This window comes from Oncorhynchus gorbuscha, linkage group LG26, assembly GCF_021184085.1.
Source record: "Oncorhynchus gorbuscha isolate QuinsamMale2020 ecotype Even-year linkage group LG26, OgorEven_v1.0, whole genome shotgun sequence".
NCBI classification, from domain to species: Eukaryota; Metazoa; Chordata; class Actinopteri; order Salmoniformes; family Salmonidae; genus Oncorhynchus; species Oncorhynchus gorbuscha.
Window position 1 is genome coordinate 28,817,454 of NC_060198.1, and position 17,913 is coordinate 28,835,366.

The following is a 17,913-nucleotide window of genomic DNA, read 5'->3' on the forward strand; positions in this document are numbered from 1 at the left end:
TGTTTCGATATGATTTAGGTAAAGCCTGTACACCCACAATGCATCACGGCGCGCGAAACTCGATCTGTCAATAAGCATAAATTAGTTAGCGATAGTTTATAGCTCACGGAATAAAAAAAAATGAGCAAAAAAGACAACGGAGGTATGAGTTGTAATTTTTTATTTTACCAGGTTGCTACTTTCATTGCGTCTAGTATGTTGCCAAACATGACAGACGTTTTCCTAACCGACGTAGCGAACTTTAGCCAAGTTAGAAGCAGTACAGCAAGCTAGCACACTGACACTCACCTGCACTGATAAATCCATACACCAGCTAGAAGTTATACAGGTCACTGTTTTGTGTTTTTATTGTCAGGTTTAACAGTCGTATTTGCTTACCTAAACGAGAAGAACCGTCCTTACAGTGCCCAAGATGTCTTTAACAATTTACAGAAGCAGCACGGCCTGGGAAAGACGGTGAGAAAGGCTAAACTGTTCTGAGCCAGTGACATGATTTTCAGCATACATAAACTAAAATGTATATTTGATTACTCATTCCTATCCTGGTAGGCTGTGGTTAAAGCCATGGAACAGTTGGCACTGGAAGGGAAGATCAAAGAGAAAACCTATGGGAAGCAAAAGATCTACTTTGCTGATCAGGTGATCAAGGCTGAGTATCAGAGCAGCACGTCAATGCGTACTGTATATGGTGATGGAAATATGTATCCACTGTTGATCTGAATCTTTTCTGTTTTGGTTATTCGTTTTCTTCTCTCTCTTTGCTGCTAATTTCACAAGTGTGTGGGGAATTTGTAAAAAAAAAAAATCTAAACTTGACACTTGTAAGCAGCCAGTCTTCCATTCAATAACCTTCATTCATTTTGTTTGGAGACCTCTTTCACCACACAACCATTGATCCAAGTTTACTGTGAAATGAGTAATTGGTTTGATCACCAAAACACAACATGATATTTCCTCAATTTAGTTATTTTAATGTACTCCAGTGGCAGAAAATGTAAGATATTTCAAAATTGTCCTTTGAATTTACATTACTGTAAATTACAGTGCTGTTATCACATTAGGCAATACACTTGCACTACCCATGAAAATTGACTGAACATCAAATGTTCATAATTTTCTATCCAAGCCTGACATACAGTACCAGTCAAAAGTTTGGACACCTACTCAAGGGTATTTCTTTATTTCTAGTATGTTCTACAAACTATAAAACACATGGAATCATGTAGCATCCAAAAAAGTGTTAAACCAATCAACATATTTTATATTTGAGATTCTTCAAAGTTGCTACAATTTGACGACAGCTCAACACACTCTTGGCAATCTCTCAACCAGCTTCATGAGGAATGCTTTTCCAAGAGTCTTGAAGGAGTTCCCACATGCTGAGCACTTGTTGGCTGCTTTTTCTTCACTCTGCAGTCCAACTCATCCCAAACCATCTCAATTGGGTTGTGGTTGGGTGATTGTGGAGGCCAGGTCATCTGATGCAGCACTCCATCACTTTCCTTATTGGTCAAATAGCCTTTACACAGCCTGGAGGTGTGTTGGGTCATTGTCCTGTTGAAAAACAAATGATAGTCCCACTAAGCGCAAACCAGATGGGATGGCGTACCGCTGTAGAATGCTGTGGTAGCCATGCTGGTCAAGTGTGCCCTGAATTCTCTATAAATCACAGACAGTGTCACCAGCAAAGCACCATCACACCTGCTTTATGGTGGGAACCACACATGCGGAGATCATCCAAATCAAATGTTATTTGTCACATACACATAGTTAGCAGATGTTAATGCGAAATGCTTGTGCTTCTAGTTCCGACAATGCAGTAATAACCAACAAGTAATCAAGGTTGATGAAATCCGAGCAAGGGTAGCATTCCAGAGAGACACCAGAGACGTTCTTTGCTTCGCGGAAACATGGCTCACTCGAGAGACGCTATCGGAGTCGGTGCAGCCAGCTGGTTTCTTCACGCATCGCGCCGACAGAAACAAGCATCTTTCTGGTAAGAAGAGGGGGGGGGGGGGTATGCCTTATGATTAATGAGACGTGGTGTGATCATAACAACATACAGGAACTCAAGTCCTTCTGTTCACCTGACCTAGAATTCCTCACAATCAAATGTCGACCGCATTATCTACCAAGAGAATTCTCTTTGATTATAATCACATCCGTATATATTCCCCCCAAGCAGACACATCAATGGCCCTGAACAAACTTTATTTGACTCTATGCAAACTGGAAGCCTCATATGCAAACTGGAAACCACATATCCTGAGGCTGCATTAATTTTAGCTGGGGATTTTAACAAGGCTAATCTGAAAACAAGACTCCCTAAATTCTATCAGCATATCGATTGTGCAACCAGGGCTGGTAAAACCCTGGATCATTGTTATTCTAACTTCCACGATGCATATAAGGCCCTCCCCCGCCCTCCTTTCGGAAAAGCTGACCACGACTCCATTTTGTTGCTTCCAGCCTATAGACAGAAACTAAAACAGGAAGCTCCCACGCTCAGGTCTGTTCAACGCTGGTCCGACCAATCTGACTCCACGCTTCAAGACTGCTTCGACAACAACATTGACGAATATGCTGATTCGGTGAGCTAGTTCATTAGAAAGTGCATTGGTGATGTCGTACACATAGCAACTATTAAAACATTCCCAAACCAGAAACAGTTGATTGATGGCAGCATTCGTGCAAAACTGAAAGTGCGAACCACTGCTTTTAACCAAGGCAAGGTGACCAGAAACATGACCGAATACAAACAGTGTAGCTATTCCCTCCGCAAGGCAATCAAAGCATCAGTATAGAGACAAAGTAGAGTCGCAATTCAACGACTCAGACACAAGAGGTATATGGCAGGGTCTACAGTCAATCACGGATTACAAAAAGAAAACCAGCCCCGTTGCGGACCAGGATGTCTTGCTCCCAGACAGACTAAATAACTTCTTTGCTCGCTTTGAGGACAATACAGTGCCACTGACACGGCCCGCTACCAAAACCTGCGGACTCTTCTTCACTGCAGCCGGCGTGAGTAAAACATTTAAACGTGTTAACCCTCGCAAGGCTGCAGGCGGCATCCCCAGCCGCGTCCTCAGAGCTTGCGCAGACCAGCTGGCTGGTGTGTTTACGGACATATTCAATCAATCCTTATCCCAGTCTGCTGTCCCCTCATGCTTCAAGAGGGCCACCATTGTTCCTGTTCCCAAGAAAGCTAAGGTTACTGAGCTAAACAACTACTGCCCTGTAGCACTCACTTCCGTCATCATTTTTTAAGTGCTTTGAGAGACTAGTCAAGGACCATATCACCTCCACCCTACCTGACACCCTAGACCCATTCCAATTTGCTTACCGCCACAATAGGTCCACAGACGACGCAATTGCACCTGCACTGCCCTAACCAATCTGGACAAGAGGAATACCTACGTGAGAATGCTGTTCATCGACTACAGCTCAGCATTTAACACCATAGTATCCTCCAAACTCGTCATCAAGCTCGAGACCCTGGGTCTCGACCCCGCCCTGTGCAACTGGGTACTGGACTTCCTGACGGGCCACCGCCAGGTGGTGAGAGTAGGTAACAACATCTCCACCCCGCTGATCCTCAACACTGGGGCTCCACAAGGGTGCGTTCTGAGCCCTCTCCTGTACTCCCTGTTCACCCACGACTGCGTGGCCATGCACGCTTCCAACTCAATCATCAAGTTTGAGGACGACACTACAGTGGTAGGCTTGATTACCAACAACGACGAGACGGCCTACAGGGAGGAGGTGAGGGCCCTCGGAGTGTGGTGTCAGGAAAATAACCTCGCACTCAACGTCAACAAAACAAAGGAGATGATCGTGGACTTTAGGAAACAGCAGAGGGAGCACCCCACTATCCACATCAACAGGGCAGTAGTGGAGAGGGTAGTAAGTTTTAAGTTCCTCAACTGAATTGGTCCACCCACACAGACAGTTTTGTGAAGAAGGCGCAACAGTGCCTCTTCAACCTCAGGAGGCTGAAGAAATTCAGCTTGTCAACAAAAGCAATCACAAACTTTTACAGATGCACAATCGAGAACATCCTGTCGGGTACGGCAACTGCTCCGCCCACAACCGCAAGCCTCTCCAGAGGGTAGTGAGGTCTGCACAACGCATCACCGGGGGAAAACTACCTGCCCTCCAGGACACCTACACTACCCGATGTCACAGGAAGGCCATAAAGATCATCAAGGATAACAACCACCCGAGCCACTGCCTGTTCACCCCGCTATCATCCAGAAGGCGAGGTCAGTACAGGTGCATCAAAGCAGGGACCGAGAGACTGAAAAACAGCTTCTATCTCAAGGCCATCAGACTGTTAAACAGCCACCACTAACACCACCAGTGGCTGCTGCCAACATACTGACTCAACTCCAGCCACTTTAATAATGGAAATTGATGTAAAAAAATGTAGCACTAGCCACTTTAAACAATGCCCCTTAATATAATGTTTACATACCCTACATTACTCATCTCATATGTATATACTGTACTCAATACCATCTACTGCATCTTGCCTATGCCGTTCTGTACCATCACTCATTCATATCTTTATGTACATATTCTTTATCCCTTTACACTTGTATGTATAAGGTAGCAGTTGTGGAATTATTAGGTTAGATTACTCGTTGGTTACTACTGCATTGTCAGAACTAGAAGCACAAGCATTTCGCTACACTCGCATTAACATCTGCTAACCATATGTATGTGATAAATAAAATTTGATTTGATGTTGAGATGTGTCTGTTACTTGGCCTCTGTAACTCATTTATTTGGGCTGCAATCTGAGGTGCAGTTAACTAATGAATTTATCCTCTGCAGCAGAGGTAACTCTGGGTCTTCCTTTCCTGTGGCGGTCCTCGTGAGAGCCAGTTTCATCATAGCACTTTGTGGTTTTTGTGACTGCACCAACTTTCAAAGTTCTTGAAATGTTCCGTAATGATGGACTGTCATTTTTCTTTGCTTATTTTAGCTGTCCTTGCCATAATATGGACTTGGTATTTTACCAAATAGGGCTAACTTCTGTATACCACCCCTACATTGTCACAACACAACTGATTGGCTCAAATGCATTAACAAGGAAAGAAATTCCACAAATTAATTTAAAGGCACACCTGTTAATTGAAATGCATTCCAGGTGACTACCTCATGAAGCTGGTTGAGAGAATGCCAAGACTGCAAAGCTGTCAAGGCAAAGGGTGGCTACTTTGAAGAATCACATAAAATATATTTATTTGTTTAACACTTTTTTTGGTTATTAGATTCCATATGGGGTATTTCATAGTTTTGATGTCTTCACTATTATTCTACAATGTAGAAAATAGTAAAAATTCAGAAAAACCCTTGAATGAGTAGGTGTGTCCAAACTTTTGACTGGTACTGTAGGTCTGGATTTAAATCATTGCATGCCTCATCCATGACCTGTAGGAGGGTGGTACTCTCATGGGGATGGCAGCATACATCTTCCACCGGTATGGTAATAAGGATAATCAAGTATTTTTTTTTTTACCTTTATTTAACCAGGCAAGTCAGTTAAGAACATATTCTTATTTTCAATGACAGCCTGGGAACAGTGGGTTAACTGCCTGTTCAGGGGCAGAACGACAGATTTGTACCTTGTCAGCTCGGGGGTTTGAACTCGCAACCTTCCGGTTACTAGTCCAACGCTCTAACCACTAGGCTACGCTGCCGCCCCAAGTATTTTACAGTATTGTACTTATGTATTGTAGTGGTCCTGTACATGGCTAAGCTCATAAGAGTGTGGCACTAACAACAGAGTTGTAGATCCGATTCCCACTGGGGACACATACCAAAATGTGTGGACTTTTGTCACTTTGGATAAGTGTCTATGTAAATGTATATACACTGCTCAATAAAATAAAGGGAACACTTAAACAACACAATGTAACTCCAAGTCAATCACACTTCTGTGAAATCAAACTGTCCACTTAGGAAGCAACACTGATTGACAATACATTTCACATGCTGTTGTGCAAATGGAATAGAAAACAAGTGGAAATTATAGGCAATTAGCAAGACACCCCTAATAAAGGAGTGGTTCTGCAGGTGGTGACCACAGACCACTTCTCAGTTCCTATGCTTCCTGGCCGATGTTTTGCTGGCAGTGCTTTCACTCTAGTGGTAGCATGAGACGGAGTTTACAACCCACACAAGTGGCTCAGGTAGTGCAGCTCATCCAGGATGGCTCATCAATGCGAGCTGTGGCAAGAAGGTTTGGGGTGTCTGTCAGCGTAGTGTCCAGAGCATGGAGGCGCTACCAAGAGACAGGCCAGTACATCAGGAGACGTGAATGAGGGCAACAACCCAGCAGCAGGACCGCTACCTCCGCCTTTGTGCAAGGAGGAGCACTGCCAGAGCCCTGCAAAATTACCTCCAGCAGGCCACAAATGTGCATGTGTCTGCTCAAACGGTCAGAAACAGACTCCATGAGGGCCCGACGTCCACAGGTGGGGGGTGCTTACAGCCCAACACCGTGCAGGACGTTTGGCATTTGCCAGAGAACACCAAGATTGGCAAATTCGCCACTGGCGCCCTGTGCTCTTCACAGATGAAAGCAGGTTCACACTGAGCATGTGACAGACATGACAGAGTCTGGAGACGCCGTGGAGGAGAACGTTCTGCTGGCTGCAACATCCTCCAGCATGACCGGTTTGGCGGTGGGTCAGTCCTGGTGTTTGGTGCCATTTCTTTGGGGGGGGCCACACAGCCCTCCATGTGCTCGCCAGAGGTAGCCTGACTGCCATTAGGTACCGAGATGAGATCCTCAGACCCCTTGTGAGACCATATGCTGGTGTGGTAGGCCCTGGGTTCCTCCTAATGCTAGACCCCATGTGGCTGGAGTGTGTCAGCAGTTCCTGCAAGAGGAAGGCATTGATGCTATGGACTGGCCCGTCCGTTCCCCAGACCTGAATCCAATTGAGCACATCTGGGACATCATGCTTTAGTCCAATTCTGGGAGGAGATCCCTCAGGAGACCATCCGCCACCTCATCAGGAGCATGCCCAGGCGTTGTAGGGAGGTCATACAGGCACGTGGAGGCCACACACACTACTGAGCCTCATTTTGACTTGTTTTAAGGACATTACATCAAAGTTGGATCAGCCTTTAGTGTGGTTTTCCATTTTCATTTTGAGTGTGACTCTAAATCCAGACCTCCATGGGTTGATAAATTTGATTGCCATTGATAATTTGTGTGATTTTGTTGTCAGCACATTCAACTGTAAAGAAAAGTATTTAATAAGAATATTTAATTCATTCAGATCTAGGATGTGTTATTTTAGTGTTCCCTTTATTTTTTTGAGCAGTGTATTATGGCTATTACAGTTCTGTATTGGCCAATACAATTGTAGTAAAGCAGTGAAGTTTGGTGAGAAAGTGACTGATTTTGTGTTATAGTCAAATGAAAATGTGTTAATTGCCTTTTTGATGATCTGTTTTGAGTTGTGAAAATTGACCACATAGTAATAAAAAAACTAACCGGTAAATATAACTATCAGAATGTCCTTGACTACCTACAGGCCCAGTTTGCAGAGGTGAGTGAGGCAGATCTGAAGGCCATCGACAGTCGCATCTCTGACCTCAGCACACAGGTGCAGGCTATCTCTCAGGGCTGCAGACAGCTGGACGCAGGTAGGGCTCCCCTCTTTGGCCCTATCAGCACTCTTCCCACACACTGGACTACCTGACATACTCTTATCTCTGATTGCAGAGCTGAAGGAGCTCAACAGCTCCCTGACCACAGAGGAAATGATATCGGAGATCCAGGAGCTAAAAGAAGGGTGTTCTGTTTACAGGGAGCATCTGGAGAAGATCAAGTCAGCGACCAATCATGTCACACCAGAGCAGAAGGAGATGGTATGGGTCACAATCAGACATGGGTTCAAATACAAACCCCCCCCCCCCCCCCCCTATATACTGTGCTCATGCGTCTTTCCTTCAGGTTTACAAGGAGAGACATCGCTACGTGAAAGAGTGGAAGACGAGGAAGAGACTGGTGATTTATTTATTTTAGCTGTATTGCTGACATGTTACGGATTGCGTGATAAAATGAAGGTCATTTCCGATCAAGCAGACATGCATCTTTTACCGTGAATGCGGGAAGATTGCCTTACGCGCTGTACTTCCGCAATTTGGGTTGAATAGAGCCCTTACTTGATCAAAGCCGTACGAGTATTCCTGTCAGAGCAGGACAAACCAGAACAAATAGTCTGAATCTGTCTCTGCTCCTCTCAGGCAGCTGATATGATGGGTTCCATTTTGGAGGGATACCCCAAGACCAAGAAGCAATTTCTGGTATGATGCTCTGCAAAACATACAGATCTACAGTAATACTGTCTTTATTTGGGAAACGATATATTGTTCATCACCATGACAGAGGGAGACAAATGCCTATCATGTTTACTTTTATTTGTCAACCTGAGATGTCAGCATCTTTTTGTGTTCTCTGTTTAGGAAGAAGTTGGTGTGGAGACTGATGAGGACTGTAAAGTGACTATGCCAAGTACCTGACAGAATGTTGGAGGATCTTTGTTTACTTTGACTTGAATGTCAATTCTGAGGGAGTATTATGCCATCAAAACTCATTCCAGGAATAACTAGTTACTATTTGTAATGTTTTGTAATAAAATACCTTGTACAGGGGTATACTTTAAAGTTTATTTTGCAATTAAAAATCATTCATACGAAATACTTCCATCAAATTCTTGTCCAAATCAGCAGAAAATATGTAACATTAGACCTGATTTATTTATACCAGCACAAATACTTGTCGTATAAAATGATCCCTTTTAAAGTCTGGTGATTACACAGATTAAACATTCACATCTGTTAGGTTTACCAGAAGGTCCTGAAACATTTGGTACAAGTTCTCCTGAGCACATTGTCAAAATAAATCACCAAATTCTTCACATTACATTTGAACATTCTTGACTGTTTAAGGCCAGGATTCAATCAGATCTGCAGCAACCTGCATCAGACACATTGCTTTTGTTTAGGTGGTGTAACTGTGTTAGAGCTGTCAAATTGGTAAGCGGCTGCTCTTGTGGTCATTGTCATGAAACCACACCCGTCCTTATATCCCACCCACCTTAGAAGTTCAGAACAAGAATGTGTAGACTATATAGAAATGACAATCATTAAACAAAGTTGGGATTTATCACACATTTCACTGTTATAATTTGTAACACTACTGCAAGGGCTTTCTACTAATGCGACTTGGTGCATCCAATGGCAATGCCAGCTATAGTTAACGCCAGGAGCTTCTTGTGGATTTGACAACTCTAACGCCGTCATTGTAAATAATAATTAGCTGTTAACTGTCTTGCCTAGTTTAATAAAGGTTAAACACATTTGTTTTGAAATGCAGTTACACCTCCAACACCACCTAAACAAAAGCAATGATTAGCTATGAGTTTACCGCTAATCTGATTGAATCCTGACCAGAGTTTTTGGTTCAGAGATTCTGTTTAAAAACCATGTTTAATACATAACTATTCATGAATCACTATTCTACAGTGCCCTTTTGCCAATAAAGATGATGAAAAGGCGAAAAGCTGCAGTAACACTTACAAATATGCTTGATTCCGTCACAACATGGACACAACAGCAATCATAACATCACAATCAATGATGAACATTTAACAATTCTCAAATACCATCACAACTGGTTTGAATTTAATATTTTAACTCATGACTGTTTTGGATTTGATTCGAACCGGTTTAGAAATTTATGCTGGTTTGAACACTGGAACAAAAAAAAGAGGTTTGGAATGGAACAATTAAAAAATAAAATGTGGTTCCAACCCCTGATTTGTGGTGAATGTAAACATTAGGGAACGTTTACAAGCAAGCGGCCATTTGCCTTGTTTAACACAACTGTTCTGCAACGAAACCCCTGATGACTAAATCCACCGAATGCTGGGCTGGATTTGACCTGACTAGACAGGAAACACCCAACCCTGCTGCAGACTGGTGGTGAGTTGAGTAAGCGTTAACGATTTAAATACTGCAGGCCAAGAGGGAACACAATAGGCTGATATGTGAGGTCTCTACCAGACCCTGAGAACCCAGGGTAGGCCCCGGCTGCATCCTCGAGGGGAGATTCCTGTCCTGAGTTTACGCCTGAACTGCATTAATACGGCTGGCTGTTGAGCTGCCGGAGAACTCCCACCACAAACTCACGCAACGTCTGGGAAGGAAAAGAGGACAAACATGGATTACCTTCCACAGCTGTCAACTCAACAGTTTAGTCATCAATACTCAGAGCGAGACAGGGTGGCTGGCATGTCAATTAAAGCCTACAGCGGTGATAGTTTTGAACTGTTGGGGTCAGACGGAAGTCCAAAATACCATCCTTGAGCAGAAAATACACCAAAATGCCATGACTATCACATATAAAGACCCCTTAAAACCATACATGATTTGGTGTGCCATCCATCCACCAGCAGCGAGATTCCCCCAGCAGTACAGTATATTTAGTGCATATGGAGTGTACTACCTGAGGCTTGCAGTGCTCCTCGATCCAGCTGAAGACGCAGGCGGACAGCTCCTGGAAGCTGGCCACAGACACAGACCTGCTGAAGGACTGGAACAGGGAGTCCATGATGCTCTGAAACACGCTGAACTTGACCTGGTCTGACACCTGCTCCTCCCCCTGCTGAGGGTTGTTCTGGTGGGCCTTCACTATGTGCTCATAGTTCCTACAACACACAGGTTAAACGTTATAAACTGGGTAGTTTGGGTACTGGATGCTAATTGGCTGAAACAGAATTCCAGCCGTGTGTATATCAGACAATATACCATGGGTTTGACACAATACATATTTGTTGCTATATTCATGTTGTTAAACGGTTTATAATAACAATAAGGCGTGGGTGGTTTATGGCATGCAGCCAAGTGCTTTCAGAAAGTTATGATGCACCTAGACTTCAATTTTGTTGTATTACAGCCTGAATTTAAAATTGATTAAATTGAGATGATATATGTATATATATATATTTTTTTTGTTGTTTTTTTTGTTTTACAAACTAATTAAAAATTAAAAGCTGAAATGTCTTGAGTCATTAAGTATTCAACCCTTTGTTATGGCAAGCCAAAATAAGTTCAGGAGTAAAAATGATTAACAACCAATTAGACAGTGCAAATATTGTACAATCCAGGGGAGCAAAGCTCTTTAGAGACTTACCCAGAAAGACTCACAGCTGTAATAGTTGCCAGAGGTGATTCCAATGTATTGTCTTAGGGTTGTGAATACTTACATAAATTAGACATCTGTATTTAATTTTCAATAAATTTGCTAAACTTTCTACAAAAATGTTTTCACTTTATTATAGTGTGTAGATGGGTGAAAAAAATACACACACTGTACTTGTCAAAAGTTGACACACCTACACCTTCCAGTGTTTTTATTTTGTATTATTTTCTACATTGTAGAATAATAGTGAAGACATCAAAACTATGAAATAACACATATAATCATGTAGTAACCAAAAAAAGTGTTAAACAAATCAAAATATATTTTATATTTGGGATTCTTCAAAGTAGCCACCCTTTGCCTTGACAGCTTTGCACATGCTTGGCATTCTCTCAACCAACTTCACGAGGTAGTCACCTGGAATGCATTTCAATTAAACACGTATGCCTTGCTAAAAGTTCATTTGTGTAATTTCTTTCCTTGTTAATGCATTTGAGCCTGTGTGTTGTGTTGTGACAAGGTAGGGGTGGTATACAGAAGATAGCCCTATCTGGTAAAAGATTAGCCAATAAATGATTCAGAGTTAAGTAACAGATACATCAACTGTTCAGAGGAGACTGCGTGAATCAGGCCTTAGTGGTCAAATTGCTGCAAAGAAACCACTGCTAAAGGACACCAATAATAAGAGACTTGAATGGGCCAAGAAACACAAGCAATGGACATTAGACCGGTGGAAATCTGTCCTTTGGTCTGATGAGTCCAAATTTGAGGAGATTTTTGGTTTGTGAGACACAGCGTAGGAGAATGGTTGACCTCCGCATGTGTGGTTCCCACCATGAAGCATGGAGGATGTGTGCTGGTGACACTGATTTATTTAGAATTCAAGGCACACTTAACAAGCATGGCTACCACAGCATTCTGCAGCGATACACCATCCCATCTGGTTTGCGCTGAGTGGGACAATCATTTGTTTTTTAACAGGACAATGACACAACACACCTCCAGGCTGTGGAAGGGCTATTTGACCAAGAAGGAGAGTGATGGAGTGCTGCATCAGATGACCTGGCCTCCACAATCACCCGACCTCAACCCAATTGAGATGGTTTGGGATGAGTTGGACCGCAGAGATAAGCAAAAGCAGCCAAGTGCTCAGCATATGGCTACTTTGAAGAATCTCAAATATATTTAGATTTGTTTAACACTTTTTTGGTTACTACATGATTCCATAAGTATCATCTTATAGTTTTGATGTCTTCACTATTATTCTACAATGTAGAAAATAGTAAAAAGAAAAATCATTGAATGAGTAGGTGTGTCCAAACTTAACTGGTACTGTATAATTAATCCAATTTGAATTCAGGTTGTAACACAACAAAATGTGGAATAAGTCAAGGGGTACACATACTTCCTGAAGACACTGTATACCACTAAGGGCTGTATCCAGGCACTGTGCCACACCTCCTCAGGCCTTACTGTTCAAGTAACCTGTTCGACTACATCTGACCATTTCTAACCAGGTTTCCATCCAACCTTTTAATGCGCGTAATGTACATGTTGAGGAAAAATAAATAAATCACGACAGGCTTGATTGAAACAGAAAGTGTCGGTAAACTTTCCAAAATGCAGACAAAACCAAATACGCTAGTAAAGGTGGGATCTTTGTGTGTCTAAAATGTATCATGCGGGAAATGTCAGTGTAAAAGCTTTTAATGGGCAAATATTCATATAATAACCATCATATCGAAGTAAACTTGGAGTCACGCGATGACGTGTGGTCGTCCCACTATAACGTGTGGTCATCCCACTATAACGCACTGGGAAAGCATGCCGTTTATTAGGCTACAGATTAAATACGTTATGAACTTCACAGGGTGGTGAAAGTGCAAGTTGATGAGCTTGATGCTCCTTTCCAATCAATATCGAGCTGGTGTTTGACAAACCCTCCCTGTATCCGCGAGCTGTTGGCTAGAGCCAATACCAGAGTGGGAACTCACGAGACAACCATTCGTTTTGAGAAACCCCATCAGTAGAGTTGAAAATGCGATGTAAACCCATTTAACTTGTCATTTTTATTCAGCTCATCTGAATTTTACCTCAAAAGGGATTTATGTGCACTACATCACGCACAGCCTTTTATCTGCAACAAGTTCATTTGACGGAAAAACATCCCTGGTGGGAAAATGTGTAGTTTATTCGCATGAAATGGATGGAAACCTAGCTACTGACAATAGTGTTAATATCATCATATTTATACAACTATGATAGCGTCGTATTGGTAGTACATGTTTAAGGCTATACAGCGCAACCATTTTACTCGCCTAAATGTTTTTGCTGAGCGACCTGGAATTCTAATTTAGGAGCACCGGTGCACCGCTGCACCTAGAAAATGCTGAATTCTACCTTTAAAACCTCATTTTTAATTATGCTCCTAAATTTCTTTGTTTGCGCTTACATTTCTCAACTTAGGAGCACACGTGCTCCTTGTAAAAAAGGTCAGCGTAGAACCGAGGCTGTCAAATAGCATAAATGACTGAACAATTCAAAACGTATTAATGAGGCTTCGGTGCCTCTTCAGGAAAATAAATGATTAGATGGCAGCTCAATCCAGTCAGATGTTCCTGTAGGAGAGGCCTCCCTCCACAGTATATGCAAAGGGTCACATCCCAATTGTTGTTTGGGTAAAACCAACCCTGTTGACTGCTTTCCTGGACTTCTCTCTGTCAGAGCAGAGTGTGGACTGAGGCATTTCCCTCTCTGATAAGGCCCGTCTACCAGGGCTGACCTGATACAGCCTATGCAATCTACCATGGACACACGCGCATGAGGTATTAGATAAATGAAACATATCCTTGAAGGTTCTCTTAACCTAAATTATACACATTTGATCTAACACAGCTAATATCTTTAATGGTTTCACCCCCAGCTCTCCCCTCTCTGCTTTGACACTTTACAGTATCACACTGTAGTAACAGATTTTTTTTCTTCCTGCGACTAACGTTTTCATGATCTTCAGTGCCATCACTTCCTTCCTCAGCATAGACATGTCCTCCTCCTGCTTCTTCTTCTCTTTGTGCAGAAACTGGATGTAGTCAATAGCTGCAGCAGGAAACAGAAACAACCAGTCAGGGATTTCTGGACAAAACATTTCTATCAGGGAGGAAAATTCCATCTTAGGGTGGGATCCTTTATAAATATTTATAGTATGTTGACATTATACAGTAAAAAAAAAAAAGACCGGTCAGAATGCCAATTTGCAGTCCTAAAATGTACATTTCTGGTTGAGAGGTACAATGGTCTACATTACTTTTCTGCAGCACTGTGGCCTTGCTGATCTTCTGCGTCCCCACGGCAAACTCAGACTGCTGCTGGCAGGTGGGCACTATGGACTGGAGATCATCATAGCCTTTCTGTGGTCACAGATTTTAGAAATGACAAAAATATTACATTTGGCCACCTAAGAAACATCTTAATTTTTTGGAAGAGATCAATCACCAACTCCCTCTGTCCAACTCCCCCCCCCCCCCCCCCAATCTTTTGTATTTTTCAACCTTTTCACAACTACCCTCCTCCCCATGATCTACACTCCTGTTATTCCGCTCCCCATCGGAGGCCAAACCTTGATAGCATCCCGTCGTTTCTGCTCGGCCTGTGTGTGTGCCTGTCTCCTCCGGTCTTTGTAGGACTCCTTGTATGAGGTCTCATGCCTGTAGTCACTGTCTTCATCATCTACAGTGAGGAGAGGAAGAGCAGGTGTTTCAGTCTACCTCCCTAGGGCTCAAGGCAGACATCAAGCACTGGACAATGAGAGCGCAGGACAACGCCCAACCGAACTAGGTCACGTGGAAATGCAATAGAGAAAAAACCCAAGAAAGAATAGAGTGGAAGTGAGAGTGGGGTAGGGAGTAAGACAACGAATAAAATGGTTGTTTCTGAATCAGGATACAAAATAAATATACAGCATTGCCTCACATACACAACACGTTTAGTCATATAGTACACACACCATGTTGCAGATTAAAAATACTCCCTAACATATGTTGTCTAAACATAAATGACAAAACACAGTACCTGTATTTGGTACTGATGAGGCACTTGTGGACCCAATGCTGTTAGCCCTGGAGACCACAGTACCCTTCCTTGCATTCTCAGCAAAGAAACCTTAATGGAGAACATGAAGAGCTCAGACATCATTAAATTACTAATCAGTTATCCACAGGACTGGTAGCCTACTAGCTATAGATTGTATATTTTGGTAAAACAACAATTAGGACTAAGGATACTACTCACTGGGGTCAAATCCATTGTCACTGAAAGCCCCGTCGTTCTGTTCAGCCATGGCAGGTGTTGACATGAGAGAATAAAACAGTGGATAAGGAGGTGAGAACAACAGGCTCTTTCCCGTCTCATTCAATGGGCAGATTCAATTATGCTGAGCCACGGGGCACCGGTGACGTGAACGGGTAAAAGCAGTGAGGGAGGAGCTCCCTTCTCAAATGGAACGGTAATCTGTGCTGATTGGGCAACAATGCAGCATGGTGCGTCATTCAGAAACACACATATATTTTCTATAAAATAGGTTCAAATATGTTTGAATTTTCAAACTAGTTTTCATTGGGAAGGCAGATAAAATGTTATCAAAAGCAATCACGTTTGTATGTGGAAACGGAATCCTTCTCTACTTTTCAGACGACTTCTGCCACATTCACGTGCTAAATCTGAATGAGGTAACTCGAAAATGTCAGACTTGCTAACGGGTCTTAGTTATAAACGTACCGCGTTCAACAAGTTTCCAAGTTTCCTAGTTTCGACTAGCATGTGAACGCGGCAGAAGTCCGCTGAAAAGTAGAGAAGGATTCTCGACTTCGCCGTGGACTTTGCACAGGGCACCGGTTCCAAAACTGATTCAATCAACTTTCACTTTAATCGAATCACCAGACAAACACAGCAATTAGCATAAACAAACTCCACTGACAGTCCTGGGGTGTAATCATGTCCAAACAGTTATGTTCTGCAAATAAAACGTGTTTATAGTGGTCAAATACAGGTAGGTTCCTTCCCGTTTCGTTTGCTTCTGTTTAAGAAACAGAATCAGCGGAATGAATACACCACTGATTTGATTCGTGTAGGCAGAATGTGTACAAGTATTTGGTTTTGAATATACTTAAGTATCAAAAGTAAAAGTATAAATAATTTGAAATTCCTTTTAACTCGACCGCACCATTTCCTTTACTGATAACCAGGGCCAAACGCAAACACCCAGATATCTTTACAAATTAGGCATGTAAATGTTTAATGAGTCCGCCAGATCAGAGGCAGTAGAGATAAACATGGATGTTCTCTTGATAAGTGTTAATTTGACATTTTTTTCTGTTCTGCTAAACATTCAAACTGTTACTTGTACCTTTGGGTGTCAGGGAAAATGTATGGAGTAAAAAGTGCCTTTTTCCTTTAGGAAATGTAGTGAAGTAAAAGTTATCCAAAAAATAAATAAAGTAAAGTACAGATACCCCCCAAAACTACTTATGTAGTACTTTAAAGTAGTTTTACACCACTGCTAGGTGGCAGCTACCCACGTTCCTATGCGGTCAGTGCAGACAAGGCTGAAATATGGCAAGTATTTTTTGGCAGAAACATGTACACAACCTCGGCAAACATGCATTGACTTATTAAATTGACCTGTGGATATATGATGAGTGTACCATTTGCAGAATTAAACACTGTCCACCCAGACGGTGAATTTGCTAATCACCCGCCTGGTCCACTATGACTAGGCTACAAATTGGCCAGCAGTTGACCGTTACAGAATCGTAACGAAAGTGGGAAGAAGCTTGAAAAGAGTCATAAAAGCGCTAGTACCTAGCTAGCTAGCTGTTAGCTAGCACAAGCCAATTGTAGCAAACTAATTCCAAATTACAAACACTATATAAAATATATATGGCAGTGTCGTACACCGCTTATTTGTCCTCACATCTCATATATTTGTCTAAACTAGCAAGCTTACTTTGTTCCAGTGATCCTCCGGCGATGCTGTAGGATCCGTCATCTTGGAATCAGCAGCTGTTCGAGAGTGTCATGTGGTGGAAAAACAATTTAGAGAAAGGGAACTACGCCCTCTGCTGGTTCACACAGTATAACATACGACCTCAAATAAGTGCAAGAAATTGAGCATGTTTATATGCCGTATGGATCTATTGCTGCGTTCAAAACAACGGGGAACTCGGTCAAATCATGACGTCAGTGATCTTCAGGACGGAAAGTCGGATATATAGAAAGAAGCCCGAAGTTCCCAAGTTGGAATTCCGTATTGGATGACCGTTCAAATCGTTTTCTCCCCACTAAGAGACCGTTTTTTTCTCAATGTTTCCAGTTGTTTTGAACGTAGTCAAGTCGGAAGTCAGAGATTTCCGATTTCCCAGTTTTTTGAACGGGGCATATGGCTGCGTTTACACAGCCCGATTATGATATTGCTTTCACTAATTGTGCCAATCAGATCAGCTCTGAAAAAAATCTGATGTGATGAAGGTCTGATATAATTGTCCAAAAGATCAGAATTGGCCTTCCTTATCTGAACGCAGTCATAGGCTCCTTATATCTGGAAGTAGGACTGCTGCTGTTTTTTTTTTTTTTTACCAGTAACTGATTTTGCTCTGCAACACTGGTGAGTGGCCAGTCAGTGACATTAA

At 42.4% G+C, this 17,913-nt stretch overlaps 2 protein-coding genes across 3 annotated transcripts; one reads left to right on the plus strand and one right to left on the minus strand.

Moving 5' to 3' along the window:
* Positions 1-14: 14 nt before the first annotated feature.
* Positions 15-8,725, plus strand: LOC124015748 (homologous-pairing protein 2 homolog). Of its 2 annotated transcripts, XM_046331200.1 has the most exons (8): positions 15-142; positions 356-456; positions 550-639; positions 7,557-7,668; positions 7,748-7,893; positions 7,979-8,032; positions 8,272-8,331; positions 8,491-8,725. In XM_046331200.1, exons 1-8 carry the CDS (start codon positions 121-123, stop codon positions 8,545-8,547), a joined length of 642 nt encoding a protein of 213 aa, XP_046187156.1. In that variant the 5' UTR covers positions 15-120; the 3' UTR covers positions 8,548-8,725. The 2 variants fall into 2 exon arrangements, with proteins under 2 accessions (XP_046187156.1, XP_046187157.1); XM_046331201.1 differs by lacking the exon at positions 7,979-8,032.
* On the minus strand, positions 8,675-17,371 carry LOC124015747 (max-like protein X). Its single transcript, XM_046331199.1, has 8 exons — positions 17,232-17,371; positions 15,518-15,554; positions 15,299-15,388; positions 14,847-14,956; positions 14,535-14,637; positions 14,227-14,326; positions 10,535-10,736; positions 8,675-10,225 (listed from the first exon to the last, which is right to left on the minus strand). The coding sequence occupies exons 1-8, from the start codon at positions 17,271-17,273 to the stop codon at positions 10,169-10,171; spliced, it is 741 nt and encodes a 246-aa protein (XP_046187155.1). The 5' UTR covers positions 17,274-17,371; the 3' UTR covers positions 8,675-10,168.
* Positions 17,372-17,913: the final 542 nt, after the last annotated feature.

Coding starts and splice junctions, on each gene's coding strand:
- LOC124015748 (XM_046331200.1), top strand. CDS start 121: ATGAGCAAAAAAGACAACGGAG. Junction 457..549: donor AGCACGGCCTGGGAAAGACG/GTGAGAAAGGCT, acceptor CTATCCTGGTAG/GCTGTGGTTAAAGCCATGGA. Junction 7,894..7,978: donor CACCAGAGCAGAAGGAGATG/GTATGGGTCACA, acceptor TCTTTCCTTCAG/GTTTACAAGGAGAGACATCG.
- LOC124015747 (XM_046331199.1), bottom strand. CDS start 17,273: ATGACGGATCCTACAGCATCGCCGGAGGATCACTGGAACAAA. Junction 15,389..15,517: donor TGACAATGGATTTGACCCCA/GTGAGTAGTATC, acceptor TTCTCCATTAAG/GTTTCTTTGCTGAGAATGCA. Junction 14,638..14,846: donor AACGACGGGATGCTATCAAG/GTTTGGCCTCCG, acceptor CTGTGACCACAG/AAAGGCTATGATGATCTCCA.